Consider the following 19,822-nt stretch of genomic DNA (forward strand, 5'->3'; position numbering starts at 1 on the left):
GGGGCGGATTTCTGGGTCAGGCCGCCCCTAGGCACAAATTTGTGGTCGCGCCCCCCCCCCCCCCCTACACTAGGTAAGTGTGCTACGCGGCATCCCGCTGTGCACTAGCTTACCGTTTTCCATGTGTAATCGCTGGTGGTGTAGCGGTACTCTAGTACACGGGGACACTCACTGTACTTCCGGGTTCAGCAGCAGTGCTCCCCTGTACTGTCATCAGAAAGAGCCGGCCAGGGCTGTGCCTGCTATGGATGCAGTTTGCGTTACACGGCGCACCGCACACGCACAGTGCACCTGTCCCCGGCCGGCTCCAGGTGGCTGCGCGCACACACAGTGCGCTGCATGTCCATTTCACCATGCCGCTGTGACTCGCTCAGTCAGCAGCGCCGCTGCCGGGGCGGGCAGGTGGACAGTGACATGAACAAACAGCTGCGGCCTGCCAGACTACTACTTAACCATATTTTAGCCGTCCTTAATAGGTGCCGCCCCTAGGCCTGTGCCTCACAAATTTGAAAATATATGAAATATCTTATCTGGATTTTTACAAATATACACTATACAAATTCCTGAGAAACAGGGAAGGTCACAGCAGGTTTAACAGACCTCCCAAAAATGAACACTTGAGCCAGAGACTCCTTGTCTGCTCCATTAAGGGTCAGACACACTGCCTTAATAGGCACAGCTATTTCTTTGGAACTCTCTTCAGGCTCACCCTCAAGGGGTTGTTCCTGATCTGAGTCCCTGATAAACTCTCCCTCTTCTGGTAAACAATCCTGCCCTTCATCTGAATTATCAGATTATTAAATTTTACAAAACATACAGGCAGGTATTCAATGCTGTTTGCGAGTGGTGACAGTGAGCAGGGCTTCCTGCTCACTGTCACCACTCACCCTGACAGCATTCAACACAGCCTCCGCATCCGCCAATTCTCCCTCGCTCCGTTTTTTGAGCGAGGGGGAATTGGCGGATACGGCTCCAGAAGCAGCGAGACCCACGGCTAAAAACTGCAAGTTTTCTGCAGCAGCCACGGGTCTCGCTGTTTTGGGGAATTCTCGCCGTCCTGTGATGGCAAGGATTTCCCCAGTACGTTGAATACAGCTAGCGGCCGGCGCGGGGGTTAAACAGCGAGGATCGCTGGTTTTCAGCAATCTTCGCTATTTAACCCCCTCGCCGGCAGCTCGCTGCGGCATTGAATACCCCACTATGTAAACTAATGCATGCATTACCTTAACAGGCCTGAACACTTGCAGTTTGTCCAGGTGCTGTGAGATTGCAAACCCTAGCCACTGCCAGCTGCATGCATTACAGAATTTAGATTTGAGTGGAGTGTGCCCAAACCAAAATCCAACTGCAGTGCAAACAGTAAAGCAGCCAGTATTTACCCTGCAACTGTAAAACTAAATGGCAACCCCTTTTCTTTGCAGGAGGGAGGACAGGAGAAGGGGCATCTGTGATGGATACCAGACAGATTTTTCCAAACAGTAATTAACTGTTTTTAACAATACTCTAACCGTCGTAGCCCATGCAATACAACATATCCCTGTATCTGCAAGATTCTTCAGCCAGTGTGGACATTATAGAAACGGGGTGAAATTTAATAGGATGAGAGATTCAGAAAGTGAGAGATTTGGTAAGAAATCTCTAGTTTTTTTAAAGCCGTAATCATTTACACTGCAAAACATGTTTGATTATGAAGTGTAAATGATTGGCGCTTTAAAAAACTGGAGATTTCTTACTAAATCTTTCACTTTCTGAGTCTCTCATCCTATTAAATGCAGGGTTGCCTACTCTCCCGGAATGGGCAGGAGGCAGTGGTGTAACTATAGTCCCGCAGCCCCCGCGGTGGCGGGGAGGCGCTAGGCAGGAGTGGGCTCCTGGGGGGTCTGCGGGACTATAGTTACCACCTGGTCTCGGCTCCCGACTCCTGCCCTCCCCCTCCTTACCCCATTGCCGCCGGCGCTTCTGCCGATTCTGGGGGACCCCCACGCCACCCACCGATTACCACAGAAGAAAAAGCTTGAGCTAAACCATTGTCAGGTTGTCAGGCATCGTATAACATGCTTTAAAGGGGGATACTAATGTGCTGTGTGAGCTGCATTGTTTGCAAGGAAACTCCTTCTGTGAGGCTTTTAAATAAGCATTCCTAGCTGCCATTTTACAGAAACACACACGTACAGTACAGGGACGCCGACATACATTTTTGCCTGTGGGTGCTCAAGGGGGGGGGGGGGGGGGCTCAAGGGGTGTGGCCCTGCAATGGGCTCCCACTGTACCCCCCCCCCCCCCACACACACACACTTCTGGATCGAGGTAGGTGGGGGTCCTGGCAGTGCCGCAGCGGGGTCCCAGTGGAAGATGGGAACTAGCAGCGATATTAATACCGCTACTAGTTCCCATCCGCTGCTGGAACCCTGTTGCGGCGCTGCCAGGAACCCAGATGGCGAGCAGCGGGTGAGCTCCGGCCGTGGACCGTGGGTGCTCCTCACTTTCCATGGGTGCTTGGGCCCCGGAGCACCCCCAGTTTCGCCACCGACGATACAGTACCCCGGAAGGTCGACTGGCCCCAAGGTCGACAGGGTTAAAGGTCGACATGGGTCAAGGTCGACATGACTTAAGGTCGACATGGGCCAATGTTGACATGGGTTTAGGTCAACAGTCATTAGGTCGACATGAGTTTTTCACTGTTTTTTTACCCGAATGTCGACACAGTCGACATGGACACAGTTTTGGTTGAAACGCAGCCCCTCGCATCGCTCGCTTTGCTCGCGATTTAGGCACGGTGCCTCGCTACGCTCGGCATACTATTTTATTCTCCCACCCCGCCCTAGTGGATGGTAGGGCATGAAATACCGCCTGTCGGCACATGGCGGCTCAAAAAACAGTGAAAAACTCATGTCGACCTAATGACTGTCGACCTAAACCCATGTCGACCTTGGCCCATGTCAACCTTAAGTCATGTCAACCATGACCCACGTCGACCTTTAACCCTGTTGACCTTGGGGCCAGTCGACCTTCCGGGGTCGACCTAATGACTGTCGACCTAAGTGTGGTCTGACAGATGACCGTTTCCCGTTTGAAAAAGTAATGTATCGCTTTATTGTATTACTTTATTTTCTGGCATAAAGCCCAGGCTTTCATGTATATGAGATGAGTTGTTATAGTAGCTATTAGTATTATTCATACATTGTAGCTTTTTGCTCTTTGAGCTGGCCTGACAGAATGACAGGATTTCTGAATTGGTGGTGTATGCGATTCCTAGTGCTGATTTGCATACTATGTCACTTCCCCAATCTGAACTCTCCAGTCTATCAGGCAATTTCTATATTAAGCCTCTGGTTCTAAGTCCAAGCTCTATCAGTTTCTTCTGGCCTGTTTATTAGGCAATTCAATTCTATCAGGTCTATGATCACAACTTTATCTCAAACACATTTTAAATATTTCTAGGCATATTGCAACATTGTAATGGCAGTAACGCGGGCCCTGTCGGTCCGACACATGTTTCTTCCTGTCTAAGCAGGCTTTATCAAGGCCTATGAGGCAAAGCAGGAAGTATTATAGCGGCGCGCTATACACCGCTATAATACATCTGCCCCAATATTAGCTACACACTAACATCACACCAACACTACGCAGCAGGGCTACACACTGACATAACAAATGGGGTAGATACTGACATCACACATCTCTTATATATTTAGCCAGATCTGTCACTCATTCCCTGTGTATATAACGTTCCCGCCCAGCAGGATACACAAACCCGCCCCCCCCCCCCAGGGAAAAGTGTTCTATGTGTATAACGTTCTACATACCCCACCCCCTTGACATCACCTCCCCCCGCCCAGCCAGGGCTACAGTACACGCCCACCATCCATCATTACTGCACAGCCACCATTACTCCCGCACCCACCCCTCTGCCAGCAGCCCACCCCCCCAGACACCCGCGACCCCCCTCCCATGATTTGCGGACCCAAGCCCCCTCCCGCGATTCGCGGACTCCCCTCCCGCTATTCACGGCACCCATGTAACCCCCTGCACCCCTCTCCCACGATTCCCGGCCCCCCACAACCCCCCGCCCCGCAATTCACTCACCCCCACTTCCAGCGATTCAAGGCCTCCCTGCGCCCCCTCCTGCAATTTGCAGACCCGCACTCCCTCCCGCTAATGGCAGATCCTGCCCCCCCCCCCCGCAATTTGCAGACCCCCCTGACCCCTTTCCGTCAATTCCCCCCCCCCCCCCCCAGCAGACCCCCGCGACCCCGCTCCTGCATTTCACATACCCCAGTGAGAATCGGGGATCCTGTACCGCCACAAGCAGGTGTCCCCCACTGCAGGTTCCCCCATGGTCCTCTGCACCAGCGCCACAACTTTTATCAATGTCTTGACAACATACCACTATTATACAGCCTCCTGCTCTCATACACCCCCTTACTCCCTCCCAGTGCGAGGAGACGCTCACCCACTGCCGGGAGGGATGCTCATCGACCACCAATGATTTAAAATCATTGATGGTTTATGGCCGATGTTGAATACTTTTGCCATCGATGTGGGAGGAGCAGATGGTTTCCCGACATGAATGGTAAAGGAGAACCGATCAAGTTTCACATTTTTTTAACGTGCCGGGACACGGAGTATAGCTCCGCCCCCCCCCACACCCGGAAGTCCCGCCACCGAGTTCTGATTGACCCACGGCCTGTTCAGTCAGATATAATGGATGACCATCGATAGCTACAACAATCGATGGTTATCCAAGTAATATGTTACTACTATCGATGGAAGGGTGCAAAATCGCCATCAATGCCAACCATCGATGGCGTCTGCACCAATGCCCCTTCCTACTCTGCAACAGCCAAAAACCTTTACTACCCCTCATGCCCATACACCACTATCACTGCTCCTGCCCCGTAACTTTCGCCAGTGGGGACCCGCTCACCCTGTGTTGCCCACATTCCCCTATCATGCTTTACCACCCAGCCTCCTGCTCTTGTGCACCCTAACTCCCACCCAGTAGGAGGAGACACTGACTCAGGGTCACCGTCCTGTACTCCTGTGCTGCCACGCTGGACCCTCACCCACTGGCAGAAGCTGCATAGTGTCCCCCACCCTCCTCTTTTGTCCCCCTTATGCCCACACACCCCTATCACTACCCAGCCTCCTGTTTTCCTGTGTCGTGACCTCCGCCAGTGGGGAGCCGCTGACTCAAACACACCCTACTATACTATTACACACACACACCTAAACAACATGCATACACACACACCCACAAATGTCACTGTACCCTCCACACTTTCAATGTACATCGTACTCTGTAACCGCTTTTTAATTAAACATACAATATACACCCCCTTCCAAATCATATGCTTTCTATTTTACACATTTCACCTATAACTGAAGTTACAATACAGGCATCTTTCATACAATTCTAACCATATTTCTCACAATACAAACATTCACAAATTAAGGGGGCGCAGCCCCTCATGACGGTGTGAAGAGCACCCGTAGGGCGCGATGAATCACCTAGTACAGTATATATGACATTTGTTAGACTTTAAACCAGCCCTGGTGAGAACTACTACTTAAAAGTTTACATTTTAATGTTCGTACATGTTTTTTAAACAGGCTACCTTGCTCCTGAGAAAGGCGGTGTTACAGATCCGGGGAAACGCATTGAGCTTGACTCCAAAATTACCCCCAACTGACGTTTATTTATCCATTACTACTCCTGGGAACTTTGAACTCTAACTGGACATTACATGTGGGACAACAGAGTGTTGCTGCTTCTTAAGAACTCCAGATTCCAGGTAACTATTGAGCACTTTAGGAGGATATAAGGGGAACATTCATATAACGCAAGATTTCACATCTCCCATCTCCTATACCAATCATCTATTTATCACCATGGAATAATCCAGCAGCATCCATCAAAATCATAGAAACATAGAAACATAGAATTTGACGGCAGATAAGAACCACTTGGCGCATCTAGTCTGCCCCTTTTTTAAACATGTTACCTCAAACCATATTTGATTCTTATTTTTTTGTAAGGATATCAATATGCCTATCCCAAGCATGTTTATATTGTACTACTGTATTTGCCTCTACCACCTCTGATGGTAGGCTATTCCACTTATCTACTACTCTTTCTTTGAAGTAATTCTTCCTCACATTTCCCCTGAATCTTCCTCCCTCTAGTTTTAGTGCACGTCCTTGTGTTCTGTTGCTCCTCTTCCTGTGAAGAATGTCTCCCACCTGTACCTTGTTAAAGCCCTTGATATATTTGAAAGTTTCTATCATGTCCCCCCTTTCCCTTCTCTGCTCCAAAGTATACATATTAAGATCTTTTAGGATTTCCTGGTACATTTTGTGATGTAGGCCATGCACCATTTTAGTTGCCCTTCTTTGTACAGTCTCTAATGTATTTATGTCCTTCTGGAGATATGGCCTCCAGAACTGAACACAGTACTCTAGATGAGGTTGTACCAATGACCTATACAGTGGCATTATCACTTCTTTCTTTCTACTGCTGATACCTCTCCCAATGCAACCAAGCATCTGACTTGCCTTCTTCATTGCTTTGTTACATTGCCTACCTGCCTTTAAGTCCCCTGAAATTGTGACAGCTAGATCCCTCTCTTCCTCAGTAGTTTCCATTATAGTGCCATTTATACTATATATATAGTCTTTGGATTTTTGAGACCCAAGTGCATGATTTTGCATTTTTTGGCATTAAACTGTAGTTGCCATTCTCTTGACCATTCCTCTAATCTACCTAGATCATCAATTATTTGTTTTACCCCTCCTGGTGTGTCTACCCTGTTGCATACCTTTGTGTCATCTGCAAAAAGGCACATTTTACCCTCAATTCCATTTGCAATATCACCAATAAAGATATTAAAAAGCACTGGACCAAAAACAGATCACTGGGGTACCCCACTTGTAACCTTTCTCTCCTTTGACTGTACTCCATTTACTACAACTCTCTGTTTTCTGTCCTGCAACCACACTCTTATCCATTCAACTATCTTAAATCATGGATTGGTAATATTTTCATTAAATATTCATTCAGTTGGAAATTTGTGACTCTTCACGTATTATTAATAATCTAATTCCAGTCAACATTATATTGTATTTATAATACAATCAGATGCACATTGTGGTATATTTTATTCTTAATTAATGTTTTATATTTCAGTTTATTAGTTATTAAAATATTGTATTTTTAATTACCGTCTTGCAAATCATTTCAGCCAGCACTGGCATATATTCTTTTTTTTTTTTAACTTTTCAGGGCAGATTAGCTCCACCCTGTACTCGAATGCCACCTGTACTCTTTTGCGGTTACACAAAGTCCCAACCGAGTGAGGGTACTAGTAAGAGGATAAACTGACTAGACAACACAAGGATAAAATAGGCACATGAACATGGACTAAAATATTCAACGTTGCAGACAAGGACTGAACAGAGGATTTGCGGCCTTTACCAAAGCCTCTGGCATGCGATTAGGCCTTGGTGTCAGCTGGCGTTGTGAGAATACCAATGGCACATTGTAATGAAGGGTGAGACTTCCACCACAATGTGTGGGGAAGCTGCATGTACTCACAGAAGCTGGATACAGACAAGATCTCACACACTGGAAGCATACCCAGCAGGTGTGCTTGCTGGAATACTTTCACAGGCTGGAATAAACTGAACTCTGGAATAATCTCAGACAGGAGTTTGTTAGGACTCTGGGTATCTCTGGGAACATAGAACCGGTAACCAGGAATATACTAAGAATATCACAAGAATAAAACCAGCAGGGTTTATTACTTGGTGCATACAGTGGCATAGCTACAGGGGTCGCAGCGGTCGCACCTGCGACCGGGCCCCTGAGCCAGGGGGGCCCAACCCCCGCCGCTGTCCGGCCATCCTGGATGAGGGTCAGAGGCGTAGGGAGGGCGGAGCCACTGGAGCACACGCTCCGGGTGCAGATTGGACACCTGGCGCCGCCGGCCCACCCCCCCTCCGCAAATGAGCTGTGCAATATTCTATCACTAATATGTTCACATGATAAAGGGCAGCGTGCGCCGGCAGCTGTTCTGCCCGGCGCCGGCGGCCTGCCTGCTCACCCGGTCCCAAGAAGCTCTCCCCCTGATCACTCAGCACTGCGGGTGCCGCGGCGCTGACGTCATGCGGAGGACCCGCGGCCCGCCTGCATTGTCTCTGTGCGCGCACTAAGTACTGGAGAGCGTGACAGGGTGCACCAGCGGGCTGAAAGAAGCACCAGTGTGGCAGCCGCCTGACTGCCACTACTGAAGGACTGCAGCAGGTAAATCCTGCTTACAGTGTGTGAATGGTGCTTACAGTGTGTGTGTGTGTGTGTGTGTGTGTGTGTGTGAATGGTGCTTACATTGTGTGTGTGTGTGTGTGAATGGTGCTTACAGTGTGTGTGTGTGTATGGTGCTTACAGTGTGTGTGTGTGTGTGTGTGTGTGTGTGAATGGTGCTTACAGTGTGTGTGTGTGAATGGTGCTTACAGCGTGTGTGTGTGTGTGTGTGAATGGTGCTTACAGTGTGTGTGTGTGTGTGTGTGTGTGAATGGTGCTTACAGTGTGTGAGTGAGTGAGAGAGAATTGTGTTTACAGTGTATGTGTGTTTATATCTTGATAAAGGGCATAGGAGTACAAAACTATGCCCTTTAGCAGATAGTCTGCTTAGTTTTGTCCATGTAGAGGTTAATATTGTTTCCTTTAGGGGTAGTTGGCACCAGAGTCAGATGTTTCAGTTTCGTTACAGGATGCCATTAATATATATTTCCAGCAAAAAAAGTTTCACTCATAACGGCTGTGCTTTAAAAATCCTGCGTTTGCCACTGAATATATATCATTATCAAGGTGGATTTTTTTTTTTTTTTTAGAATTTTTTTTTTTTTATTTTGTTGTATGTAGGGGGGCCCCAAGCTGACCTTTCGCACCAGGGCCCATGAACCCTTAGCTACGCCCCTGGGTGCATACATATATACCCAGTGGCTTAGGAGGCAGCCACACCCAAAGACTAAGGTATGCATGGAAACAAGGCAAGATGGATCAGCCAAAACCCAGAGCACTGATCCGGTGAACGCATAAAACCCACACAGAACATGAATAACAGTGGCTACTGCGGTCGCAGCCCATGACAGCGCCTCTCAGCTAGCACAGGCTATCGCCATATTCCATGAGCTGGCGCACGCTGACTGAGAGGCGCTGCATCTGACGGGGACACGCAAGCATCTCACACGTGTCCCCTTCCCATGGCGGCGGGGAGCGGAAACCCTGCCCCTTTCTGCTTCAGGGAGACGGGTAGGGTTAATGTGGGCAGCGGGAAAGCAGTAGAGGGCGGTGGCGGGCTCCATCAGAATGGGCGCATGAGTTTATCTTCGGGCAGAAGACGAAAAGGAGGCGATTGGCATTAGAATCGCCAGGAGAAGCTCTAATGAGAGCTGCTCCATCTATAGATAGATATATACACACATACATAATTACATAAATAGCATCACAAATATGTTTCCATTATTTGGCTATAATAAGTGAGACACATCATAGGGCATTACATGGGTCTGCGTGTAGATACATTTAAAGCATACAGTACCAAGCTTTAGTTCCATGCTTAATACTTGCCGATGATCATTGTCAAGGCTTCCATCAAGCACTTCTAGCAACCTGACCTGCAAATGCCTTGTATTATATTTGCTGCATCTTAAACCAACACTAAGGAACAACCATCAACAGTTTTTTTTTTTTTAAACTACTGTAGGTTTTCTGCTACAGCGTGATCAGGACTACGTGTGAGACAATCTTAGACTTCCTGTCAGTCATAGAGCTTGGTTACTTATTTAACAATTGGCTTACAAATGCACTTGAGGTTTTAGGATAATAGAGAGCTGAATACTAATGTTTTAAAACATGTCGCTATGAAAAACAAACTAAACTGCCTCATATATATTAAAAATGAAATAAAAGTTACTGCTAAAAAGACATAAAAAAATTAAATCAATTTCTATCATCTATATATGTCTAGTATTTGTTTGTGTGTCTCCAAAACACTGCCATCTGTTGGCAGCGATTGAAACTACATATCTTTCTCTCTCCCAAATGCACAAACACAGAGGCAATCACAAGGTAGAAGACTAGCTTTCGAAGCATTTGCTTTGAATGGCCTTACTAGTATACTATACTTGTCTACTTTTGAAAATTAGTTTTAGGGAGATTATATTTGAGGGTGCGTGTTATGCTCATTCCAAGGGGTGTATATGTGCTTAAATGCTTGTTGCGAGGTATTTCTATATAACATTATTAACTATTTGTTTTGAGAAATTTAGAAAGTATTTATAATTACATTGCTTCCTGCAATGTTTTATTTATTCTTTGGCAACTATTGACTGATATTTTACAGAAAATTATACATTCTAATAAATGTGAGGCATATGCAATCAATTCCACATTCAATTTGACAATTTGTAAATTGTTACTTCTTTCATTTCACTATATATGTAGGTTACTTGGCGGTCTAGAAATTCAGGTTGCATGCCTACCAGGGCCGTCTTAACCACATTATAAGCCCCGGGCAAAGCAGTGCATTTGGGGCCCCTCCTCACCTATTCACAGGAAAAAATGTAAAAGAAATCATAACATGCTCATGCTGTGGGCCCATGCCCCAACTCTTCACTTATTTCCATTCAGTGAATGGTTTTTAGCATTCTGATTGGTGGATAGCTCCAACCATCCACCAATCAGGATGCTAATATTTATTACCTGTCTGGCTGCAGACTGGCAGGCAGCTGGAGAATGCTGGACTTATTGATGGATAGCACCAGGTTGCAATCTCTACTGCCTCAAGAAGTTCATGACGCAGATGACCACAACCCAATCTGCCCCAGCTTTTTAGTCTTCCTTGGGCAGCTTCCCATTGAGCCCATATGTTAAGATGACCATGATGCCTACTTTACCATTTTGCAATCCATTCTATGCCTATACCATACCTCCCAACTTTAAGTAAATGTAAAGGGGGCATGGCTTTGTGGAAATGTCCACAGTCATGAAGCCAAGAGCCTGTTTTGCCGCTGGGGGGGGGGGGGGGGGGGGGAGGGGGGGGTGGCATGGCCAGCAGGAATGGATTTAGGAGTGAGGGCGCCCCTAGGCTCAACAATAACAGCTGTGCTCATCCACCAAATTGTATTATTTTTATTGATTACTTATAAGCCATCATTTGATTATAGCCAATTTAATGGATTTATTTAAAAAAACTATCGGACATGCTTTATTATGTATACTACATATTTACTAAGTAGCTTGCATATTTCCATTGTACTGTACCATCTTCCATCCGGAATACGTTGTAAATGGGTAGGACATGCATATGGGGCAGTATCTGCTGGGTAAGGGAGGGAGGGGGGAGCCGCCGTGTCCTTTGCCATAATTATCGCATATGTTACAGCACACACGATAATTATCTCCGCAGTAGCCGGCGGGGATGTGTGGCGGACCGGGGGCGCGGATGTTACAGCATCCCGCCCTTTATCACCCTTGCATTTATCTCTTGTTAAGGCTTCATACATGGGTCTTCAAACTGTGGCCATCCAGATGTTGTGAAACTACATGTTTCAACATGCATTGCCACATTTTTTCCTATAAGAGCATGCCAAAACTGTCAGGGCATGCTGGGACATGTAGTTCCACAAAATCTGGAGGGCCACAGTTTGAAGACCCATGGCTTAATACATCTGCCCCATTGCTTGTAATATTTGAAAATGTCTCCATTGTGAGACAAATAAAGGAATTCTATGGCAGTTAGGAACTGATTGGCTCATACTTTATCTCCATCCACTTTATCACTTTCAAAGTCTTAGTATATAGACCCCTTTATCTTTAGCAATCTTAATATTTAGAATTTAGCACCATGATTTAGCATAATGGCTCAAATAGATCCTGGGGAGAAAACTATTCTTTTTACCATTGGCAATTTTATGTTTGCCCCTTACATTACAGTAGTTAGACATGTCCAGTTCTGCAAAATAACACAAACACATCATTATTACAAACCTCTCAACACTTGTAAAACACTTTACAAGACTCATGTGCTCAGTGCTGCTTCGTGGTCTGCAAAAGGGATGGGGCCCTTGCAAAACAGAGCATGGTTTCATGGCAATACCGCAAAGTAGATCGAGGCCCCCCTTTTCCTAAATGTGTGGGACATGGCCAGCACTCTGAGAGCTGCTTGCATGCCCCCAGCCTGTCTGTTTCAGATGCTGTACACATGCGCATAGTGTCTGTCCTCCGCTGCTCTGCTAAGTGACGGAGAGGAAGCTGTCTCCCAGCTGCCCCCCCCCACCGTGGGACACTGCTGCCCGCCGGACTGTCCCTCAAAAATAAGGATAGTTGAGAGGTAGGTGTGATAACCACAGGTGTACATTGGTTGTGTTCTCTTACCGGTATGTCCACTTGGAGGGTGCTGCTTCTTCTATGTCACAGAGTATTGGAGGCAGGAGACTCAGCGTGGTTCAAAAAGGGTTAACACTTTATTTGCGCAGTATAAGGCAACCTGCGCCTTCAAAAACAGTAAAGAATGCACAATAACAGTTACGCAATTCACCAATTGTCTGGCTAACTACGGCTGTCAGGAGTCGCTACGTTCTCTGGTTCTAGCAGGCAGCTTTAAACAACTAATCTAGGCTTCACGTTCACTGGCCTGTAACTTTTGGCATATTATGTGTATAAATCAAAACAATACGTATATTCACTAGTATATCACTAACGGCAGACTGGACTAATTAAGGCATGGACCACAGTAAACATATAAATATCCCTATTGCATAAATAATGGTAAACAATTCTTACAGCATAGATAGTGACAACAGTAGATATTATTGCGCAATAATTAATGGTTTTATAGTGCACTTTTAGTACCTGAGATGATATCACTGTTAGTCCTTATAGAATCCTTTGAGAGGAAAGTTCAATCACCCCTTAAAAGTCTAGAGTCTATCACAGAGATCCCAAAGGGTCAGTTCCTGCTTTGGACTATATACTTGTACTGAATACTGTATTTGTAATCCACTGGGTTTTGGACATACTTAGTGAGATAATAAATGTCTTTCCTGCAGCAGTCTTTTGTTCAAGAGGATCCAACCTTAAGAGGTTAAAAACAAATCAATGCAATAGGATATTGGTTAACTTGCTGTAGCTGCCTCTTCTATAAGCTGTAATCACAGGGGCCAATGATACTTTCACCCCCTGCCACTGAGCAAGTCTGGAGTTATTCAATACAGTCTTTTAACATGACAGTCTTTCTTGGTGTGGCTGGTTAGATTTGGGAGAGGGTTACTTAAAGATGAATTTCGTTTGCCCAGCTTCTTAAAGTGTTCATTCACACAAACTTACATGAGTGTCCATTCACACAAACTTTTGTGTGCTCAGTCTGACCATCAGTGCTGTACTGTAGCAATGCTTCTTCACTCTCTCCTCACATGAGCCCAGCAACTTCCTGGTTTTTTTTCTCTGACCTGCAACTTTATTTAACAAAGTGCAAAAAGCACAATTTGGCTGGGATAGTCCATTTCCTACATCCTGGAGGGGTATTTACCTTTTAACAGGGTCCAGTCTAATTCAAATAGGCAATTTAATGTATGCATACATATATCACATTCTTCCCTTCTGAAATTTTGCATGTCCTCATGCAACTTTGCATGTCTCTCTCTTATATCAATACAAAATGTACATAATCAAACATTAACGCAGTATTTCTGGAAGATATTATAACACATACTTTGACCATAAGTTTATATTGTACATCAAGCATTACAATTACTCTCTAAATCGGAGGGGTTTGACCCCTCGGATACTCTGGACAGCTCTGCCGGGCGTCTGTTCTAACCTTTTCCTCGGCCTCTCCTCTTCTCTGCGGCAACTTCATACCGTGCTGTTGGAGTACTCCCACAAGGCGTTGGAAGTATGCTGGGTCGTGCAGAAGATGGTAGGTGACTTGTGGTATTGCGTCTTCTGTACGGTCTCGTACCCCATCCTCCAGACTCATTCTGCCCCGGCAAAGCTCGAGTTGGTTTCTGTGTACCATCTTGAGAACTTGGTGGTCATCTCCATCTCTTCTTATCCCATACACCCCAGTGTCTGTAGCAAGCAGGTGGACAATCACGTAGGGTACAGATTCCCAGAAGGGATCTAACTCATTACTCCGTTGGTTATCCATCTTCCAAACTCGGTCTCCCACTCGGAACGATGCGGCATTCGCATCCTGGCCATAACTTGTCCCTTGTCGGTGGTGGGCTGTCTCCATCCTTTCTTCCACTACTTTCTTGGCCAGTTCAAGCCGATGCTCATTCACCCCGTCAGTCTGTATAACTTCTGTCCCCTCGGGGAGGGTGTTAAGCTCCTGATTCGCTGCTCGGTTCCCCCTACCACAATGTCGTCGGTGGAAGAATGGCGGTGGACTTCTGCACTGGACAGGTCTCTGCTGAGGGAACGCTTCCTCCACTCTCTCCCTTTCACTCGCTTGGTTCGCACTTATGCCTTCTCCACCAGATTCTGCAGCATCCTCTACTTCTGGATGGTAGGACAGTCTGCGGAACCGACGTCTGTTGGGAGCAAACCGGCTTCCTTTAACCGGTACACCGCCGGGGCCAGTCACATTGGCTGCTTCAGCACCCTTTTCTCCTTCCACCACATCAAATTCCACCATCTCGCCATTTCCAACACTGCACAGCAACTTCCGTGGGTTGTTTCTCTTTATGGCCGTCTGATGGACAAAGACGTCATCTTTTGTGTCACTCCTGTTGATGAAGCCATACCTCTTCCGGACATTAAACCACTTGACGGTTCCTCGTACCTGCGTAACCAACACTCTCTTCCCCGCCTGGCTTTTCTGGTCATAGATGGTATATTGCATGATTCGTCTCAAAGTCTGAGGTCGGCTGAACAGTTCTTGTGTCAGTGTCGAGATTAGTTCTTCAGGGCAATTTCTTAGGACGTTCATTCCGATTATTACGGGCGGTAGCCATTTATCTTCGAAGGTCGTAATCAGACACCCTTGTTTGTGCAGTTGAGCATGTCCTATTTTGATCCCGGCCTCCCAATATCCACAGCAGTCAATATTCTGCCCGTTGCTGGCTAACAGGTTCAGCCCCGCTGGCGGTGGTGCCAGGATTTCTTCTTTTTTCCAGTGCTTAGCAAATTCAACCCATTGAACAGTGGTGACCTGGGATCCAGTATCTAACAAGGCTGGTATGGTGACTCCGTTGATTTCAATCTCGATCACAGGACATTGCCCGACATACTTTGGTAGCCATTCTTGGGGTGCAGGACCTATTTCTGAAGGTTCTCCCGACGGTTGGTCCTGGACCTCGGGAGTTCTTCGTTTAAATGTTTGGGTTGTCTACAGTCTCTCTCAATGTGCCCGCTTTTCTGGCATAGCCTGCATATCGGCCTTCCCTGTTCGTCAAACCGATCCGATGGGAGGCAACGAGAGGTCCACGGAATATTCCACCCGTCATTACTGTACCGGGGTTCTCTTTCCGTCCTCCATGATCTCTGTTGGGAAGGGGTTTCTTTCAGGGCTCTCAGTTCTCGGCAGAGGTCGGTCATCACTTGGGTCAAGTCAGCGATCTGTTCTTTCATTTCTGCAATCGGGTCCTTCGCAGTGGTGGCTTGGGATTGCTGCCAAACAGCTACTTCAGGATTCATAGCCACTTTCCCTTTTCTAGGCTTGTCCCCAAAAACCTTGACCGCCAGTTCCTTGAATTTGGCAAAGCCTATGGGTGCCTCCTGTCGGTGTAGCATCTTGAGTTGACCCTTCGTGTTTTCATCATATATCCCATCCAGGAACTGGTTCGTAAGTGTCTCATTCTCTTCTACGGCTTCGGTAGGGGCGCACTCCTTGATGGCTTGTAGTGCCTCATGCAGTTCTACTGCAAATTCTCGTAAAGTCTCCTGTGGTTGTTGCTTCCGTGCGTAAAATTGCATCTTCAGTTCTGATAGCTTCTTAGCGTCGAAGATCGTTGCCAATTTGTTCAATATCGCTGTCGCTGATTCTTTCTGATCTGCTGGCCATGATTTTACTTCTCTCTTGGCGAACCCCTTCAACTGCGCCGTTAGGATTTCGATCTTCTGTTTTTCATTCAGCCTGTGTACGTTAAATAGGATCTCCATCTGGTCCCTGAAGTCGCGGAATCTGCTGGGTTCTGACGATCTGGTCTCTCCTGCAAAGGTGGGGAGCCACGGTGCTCCAAAGTAGTATGGCATGTTAATCATCGCTGGTATCCATGCAGTAGAGCTGCTTCCTCCAGATGTATCTCCTTGGTCCGTGCCCCGTATGGCTTGCGGGTTTCCTTGAGCTTCTTCTTGCGACATCTTGAATGATGCTGGGTTGGGGTTTCTCTGCTTTTAGTGTACGTATCCTGTTCGTCAGACGCCAAATGTGATAACCACAGGTGTACATTGGTTGTGTTCTCTTACCGGTATGTCCACTTGGAGGGTGCTGCTTCTTCTATGTCACAGAGTATTGGAGGCAGGAGACTCAGCGTGGTTCAAAAAGGGTTAACACTTTATTTGCGCAGTATAAGGCAACCTGCGCCTTCAAAAACAGTAAAGAATGCACAATAACAGTTACGCAATTCACCAATTGTCTGGCTAACTACGGCTGTCAGGAGTCGCTACGTTCTCTGGTTCTAGCAGGCAGCTTTAAACAACTAATCTAGGCTTCACGTTCACTGGCCTGTAACTTTTGGCATATTATGTGTATAAATCAAAACAATACGTATATTCACTAGTATATCACTAACGGCAGACTGGACTAATTAAGGCATGGACCACAGTAAACATATAAATATCCCTATTGCATAAATAATGGTAAACAATTCTTACAGCATAGATAGTGACAACAGTAGATATTATTGCGCAATAATTAATGGTTTTATAGTGCACTTTTAGTACCTGAGATGATATCACTGTTAGTCCTTATAGAATCCTTTGAGAGGAAAGTTCAATCACCCCTTAAAAGTCTAGAGTCTATCACAGAGATCCCAAAGGGTCAGTTCCTGCTTTGGACTATATACTTGTACTGAATACTGTATTTGTAATCCACTGGGTTTTGGACATACTTAGTGAGATAATAAATGTCTTTCCTGCAGCAGTCTTTTGTTCAAGAGGATCCAACCTTAAGAGGTTAAAAACAAATCAATGCAATAGGATATTGGTTAACTTGCTGTAGCTGCCTCTTCTATAAGCTGTAATCACAGGGGCCAATGATACTTTCACCCCCTGCCACTGAGCAAGTCTGGAGTTATTCAATACAGTCTTTTAACATGACAGTCTTTCTTGGTGTGGCTGGTTAGATTTGGGAGAGGGTTACTTAAAGATGAATTTCGTTTGCCCAGCTTCTTAAAGTGTTCATTCACACAAACTTACATGAGTGTCCATTCACACAAACTTTTGTGTGCTCAGTCTGACCATCAGTGCTGTACTGTAGCAATGCTTCTTCACTCTCTCCTCACATGAGCCCAGCAACTTCCTGGTTTTTTTTCTCTGACCTGCAACTTTATTTAACAAAGTGCAAAAAGCACAATTTGGCTGGGATAGTCCATTTCCTACATCCTGGAGGGGTATTTACCTTTTAACAGGGTCCAGTCTAATTCAAATAGGCAATTTAATGTATGCATACATATATCACATAGGTTATTAGGTGCAAGAAATGATCAGAAATAGGATTGCTTTCACTGTATGCACAGCTCACAACCGCACACAGCAATACAGCACTCCCATGGCACTCAGTTTGTCAGGGAAATCAAAGATGGAAATCAAAAAATATGGGGCAAATCATGACCTGAAGTAGCGCCATAGACACCATGAGGGATCAAATCAGACAAGGAAGTATATTTATATTATAATATTTATTTACACCCATGTTACCAAGGAGGGAGTGCCTAGTGGTGTACACCGTCCTTGTTTTCCATGTTTATATTATGAGTCAGAGGAGTCAGACTCCTAACTAACAGGCAGATCCCTTGGGGCGCTATAATTAGTCTCTGATCCCCCTCTTATACATAGCCACCCCGTAATGCCCAGACAAATGCATATGAGTTCTGATATGCAGATGTGCAAACATTCATATATTCGCATATGTGTATGCTCTATAGACCTTATTCTGGTTGACACGCAAAGCTTTGCATGTCATTTAAGCAACGCCTGCACGAACGCCCACCCCCGCTCGCCAAATATCCCTCCATGCATACGAATGGATGTTTTGCAGCCCATTCGCAGCCTTGCATGCGGGGACAAAATATATGTAAATATTCACCGCTGATTGATACAGCAAGCACACAGTATTTTTGGCAAAAGAAGAACATATAGCTAATTAAGAGGGCGAATTAAAAGTGGTACAACAAGAGTTATTTTATATTAAACAGCTGTGGAAATGCACAGTAAAAATAAGCTTAGGCATCATATACTGTTTGTCTGGCATCAGAGTATGGGCCCTGCTTTTAATCCCATGGACCAAAGAGCAGCAGGGTTACCGTCAAATATGAGCAAGCATTTGGGAACTCATGCCAAGTTTGTGTACTGTATATTATACAGCTTCCTGGGGCCCAGTGGTTTGTTTAGAAGACAATCACACACAAACAAGCCTGTAGCAACCAAATCATTTGCCAACTGCATATACTAGGATAATAATTATAATATTTAAGAACATTATTGTGAGGCATTTTGGAGACACACGTGTGCAATTCCTAAGATTGCTACTGATATTGGGTATTGTGGTTAAAAAAAAGATATACTGTATATGCCTGTACATGTTCTAAGTTTAGCTATCCTTCCAGGCTGCAACTGTTTAATGTAAATATTTAATTGACCATGTATGCCTCCATTAACACCCCAAAGTTTTTGTTCCTAATGTGAATAGTTACTGTATGTAATGCATTAAAGTACAGTAGCTGAATGTCTATGTTTGAATGTTTTGACTGGGTTCTGAAGCTATGTGTGGTTTTACACTCCCCCTTTCGCACTTCAAAAATGGAATGTGCTAAAAGTAAAAGGTTTTAGTTTCGCAACATGTTACTTTCAGTAATCTCTTGTTAGACATTGCATGGTAACGTAGATAAGTGTTACCTGTACGATTCTTTCTCGCTCCCTTTTCTGTTCCTTTCTTTTTATCTCTTTTTTGTCTATGATATATTTTTTTCTACAGTTTTGCTGTCTGCTCCTCTGAAGTAGTTTTTTTTATTGCAGCATTGTATACCCTAGTTGACAGTTTTCCTGTAATCTGTCATAAAGGCTCCCACAAAACATATTATACAGTTATACACACACTGCAAATGTAATCCTTAAATAACATACCTGATACAAGTCCGGCAAAGCAAACTATAAGGAGAAGTGTCCATTTAAGCTGGGCATACATTGCTTCGTTACATTTCACTTCAGCAAAACCATGCTTTTCGATCAGGTTTTCCTGACTCACTAAGTAACCAGCCTGCACCTGTGTCACCCACGTATTCGGATCCGCCCATCGGGGAAGTCCATCTGGGAGTGTACTGTACACTACATATATAACCCTTTCCTCTCAGGATCTTACACCCAGCAACACTGTACGATGTCTGGTTTTAATAGACTGTGGGGCCCATTAATTACAGATTGCATATTTAATGTTAACTGGGTGCATTCTTACCACACAGGACAGCATGGAAATATGTGAACACATCGAGCTGATGTATTAATCAGCACCTGTAGACAGGTACAGATTGGGATGCAAAAGCAGCCCGGGAAAAGTATGGTAGCAGCCCTCATGGGGTGGGGTCTTTTGAGGGGTCTGTT

At 45.7% G+C, this 19,822-nt stretch overlaps 1 protein-coding gene across 2 annotated transcripts in view; it reads right to left on the reverse strand.

Annotated features, from left to right (window-relative positions):
• IFNLR1 (interferon lambda receptor 1) overlaps nucleotides 1-19,492 on the reverse strand; it is a 63,749-nt gene extending 44,257 nt beyond the window's left edge. For both annotated transcript variants that reach the window (XM_083173605.1, XM_083173604.1), the window contains exon 1: nucleotides 19,349-19,492. In XM_083173605.1, coding sequence (XP_083029731.1) covers nucleotides 19,349-19,409 — 61 coding nt within the window. In that variant the 5' untranslated portion in view covers nucleotides 19,410-19,492. The remainder of the gene's footprint in view (nucleotides 1-19,348) is intronic.
• Nucleotides 19,493-19,822: the final 330 nt, after the last annotated feature.

The sequence above is a fragment of the Crinia signifera genome, chromosome 2 (assembly GCF_055691185.1).
Source record: "Crinia signifera chromosome 2, ASM5569118v1, whole genome shotgun sequence".
NCBI lineage: Eukaryota > Metazoa > Chordata > Amphibia > Anura > Myobatrachidae > Crinia > Crinia signifera.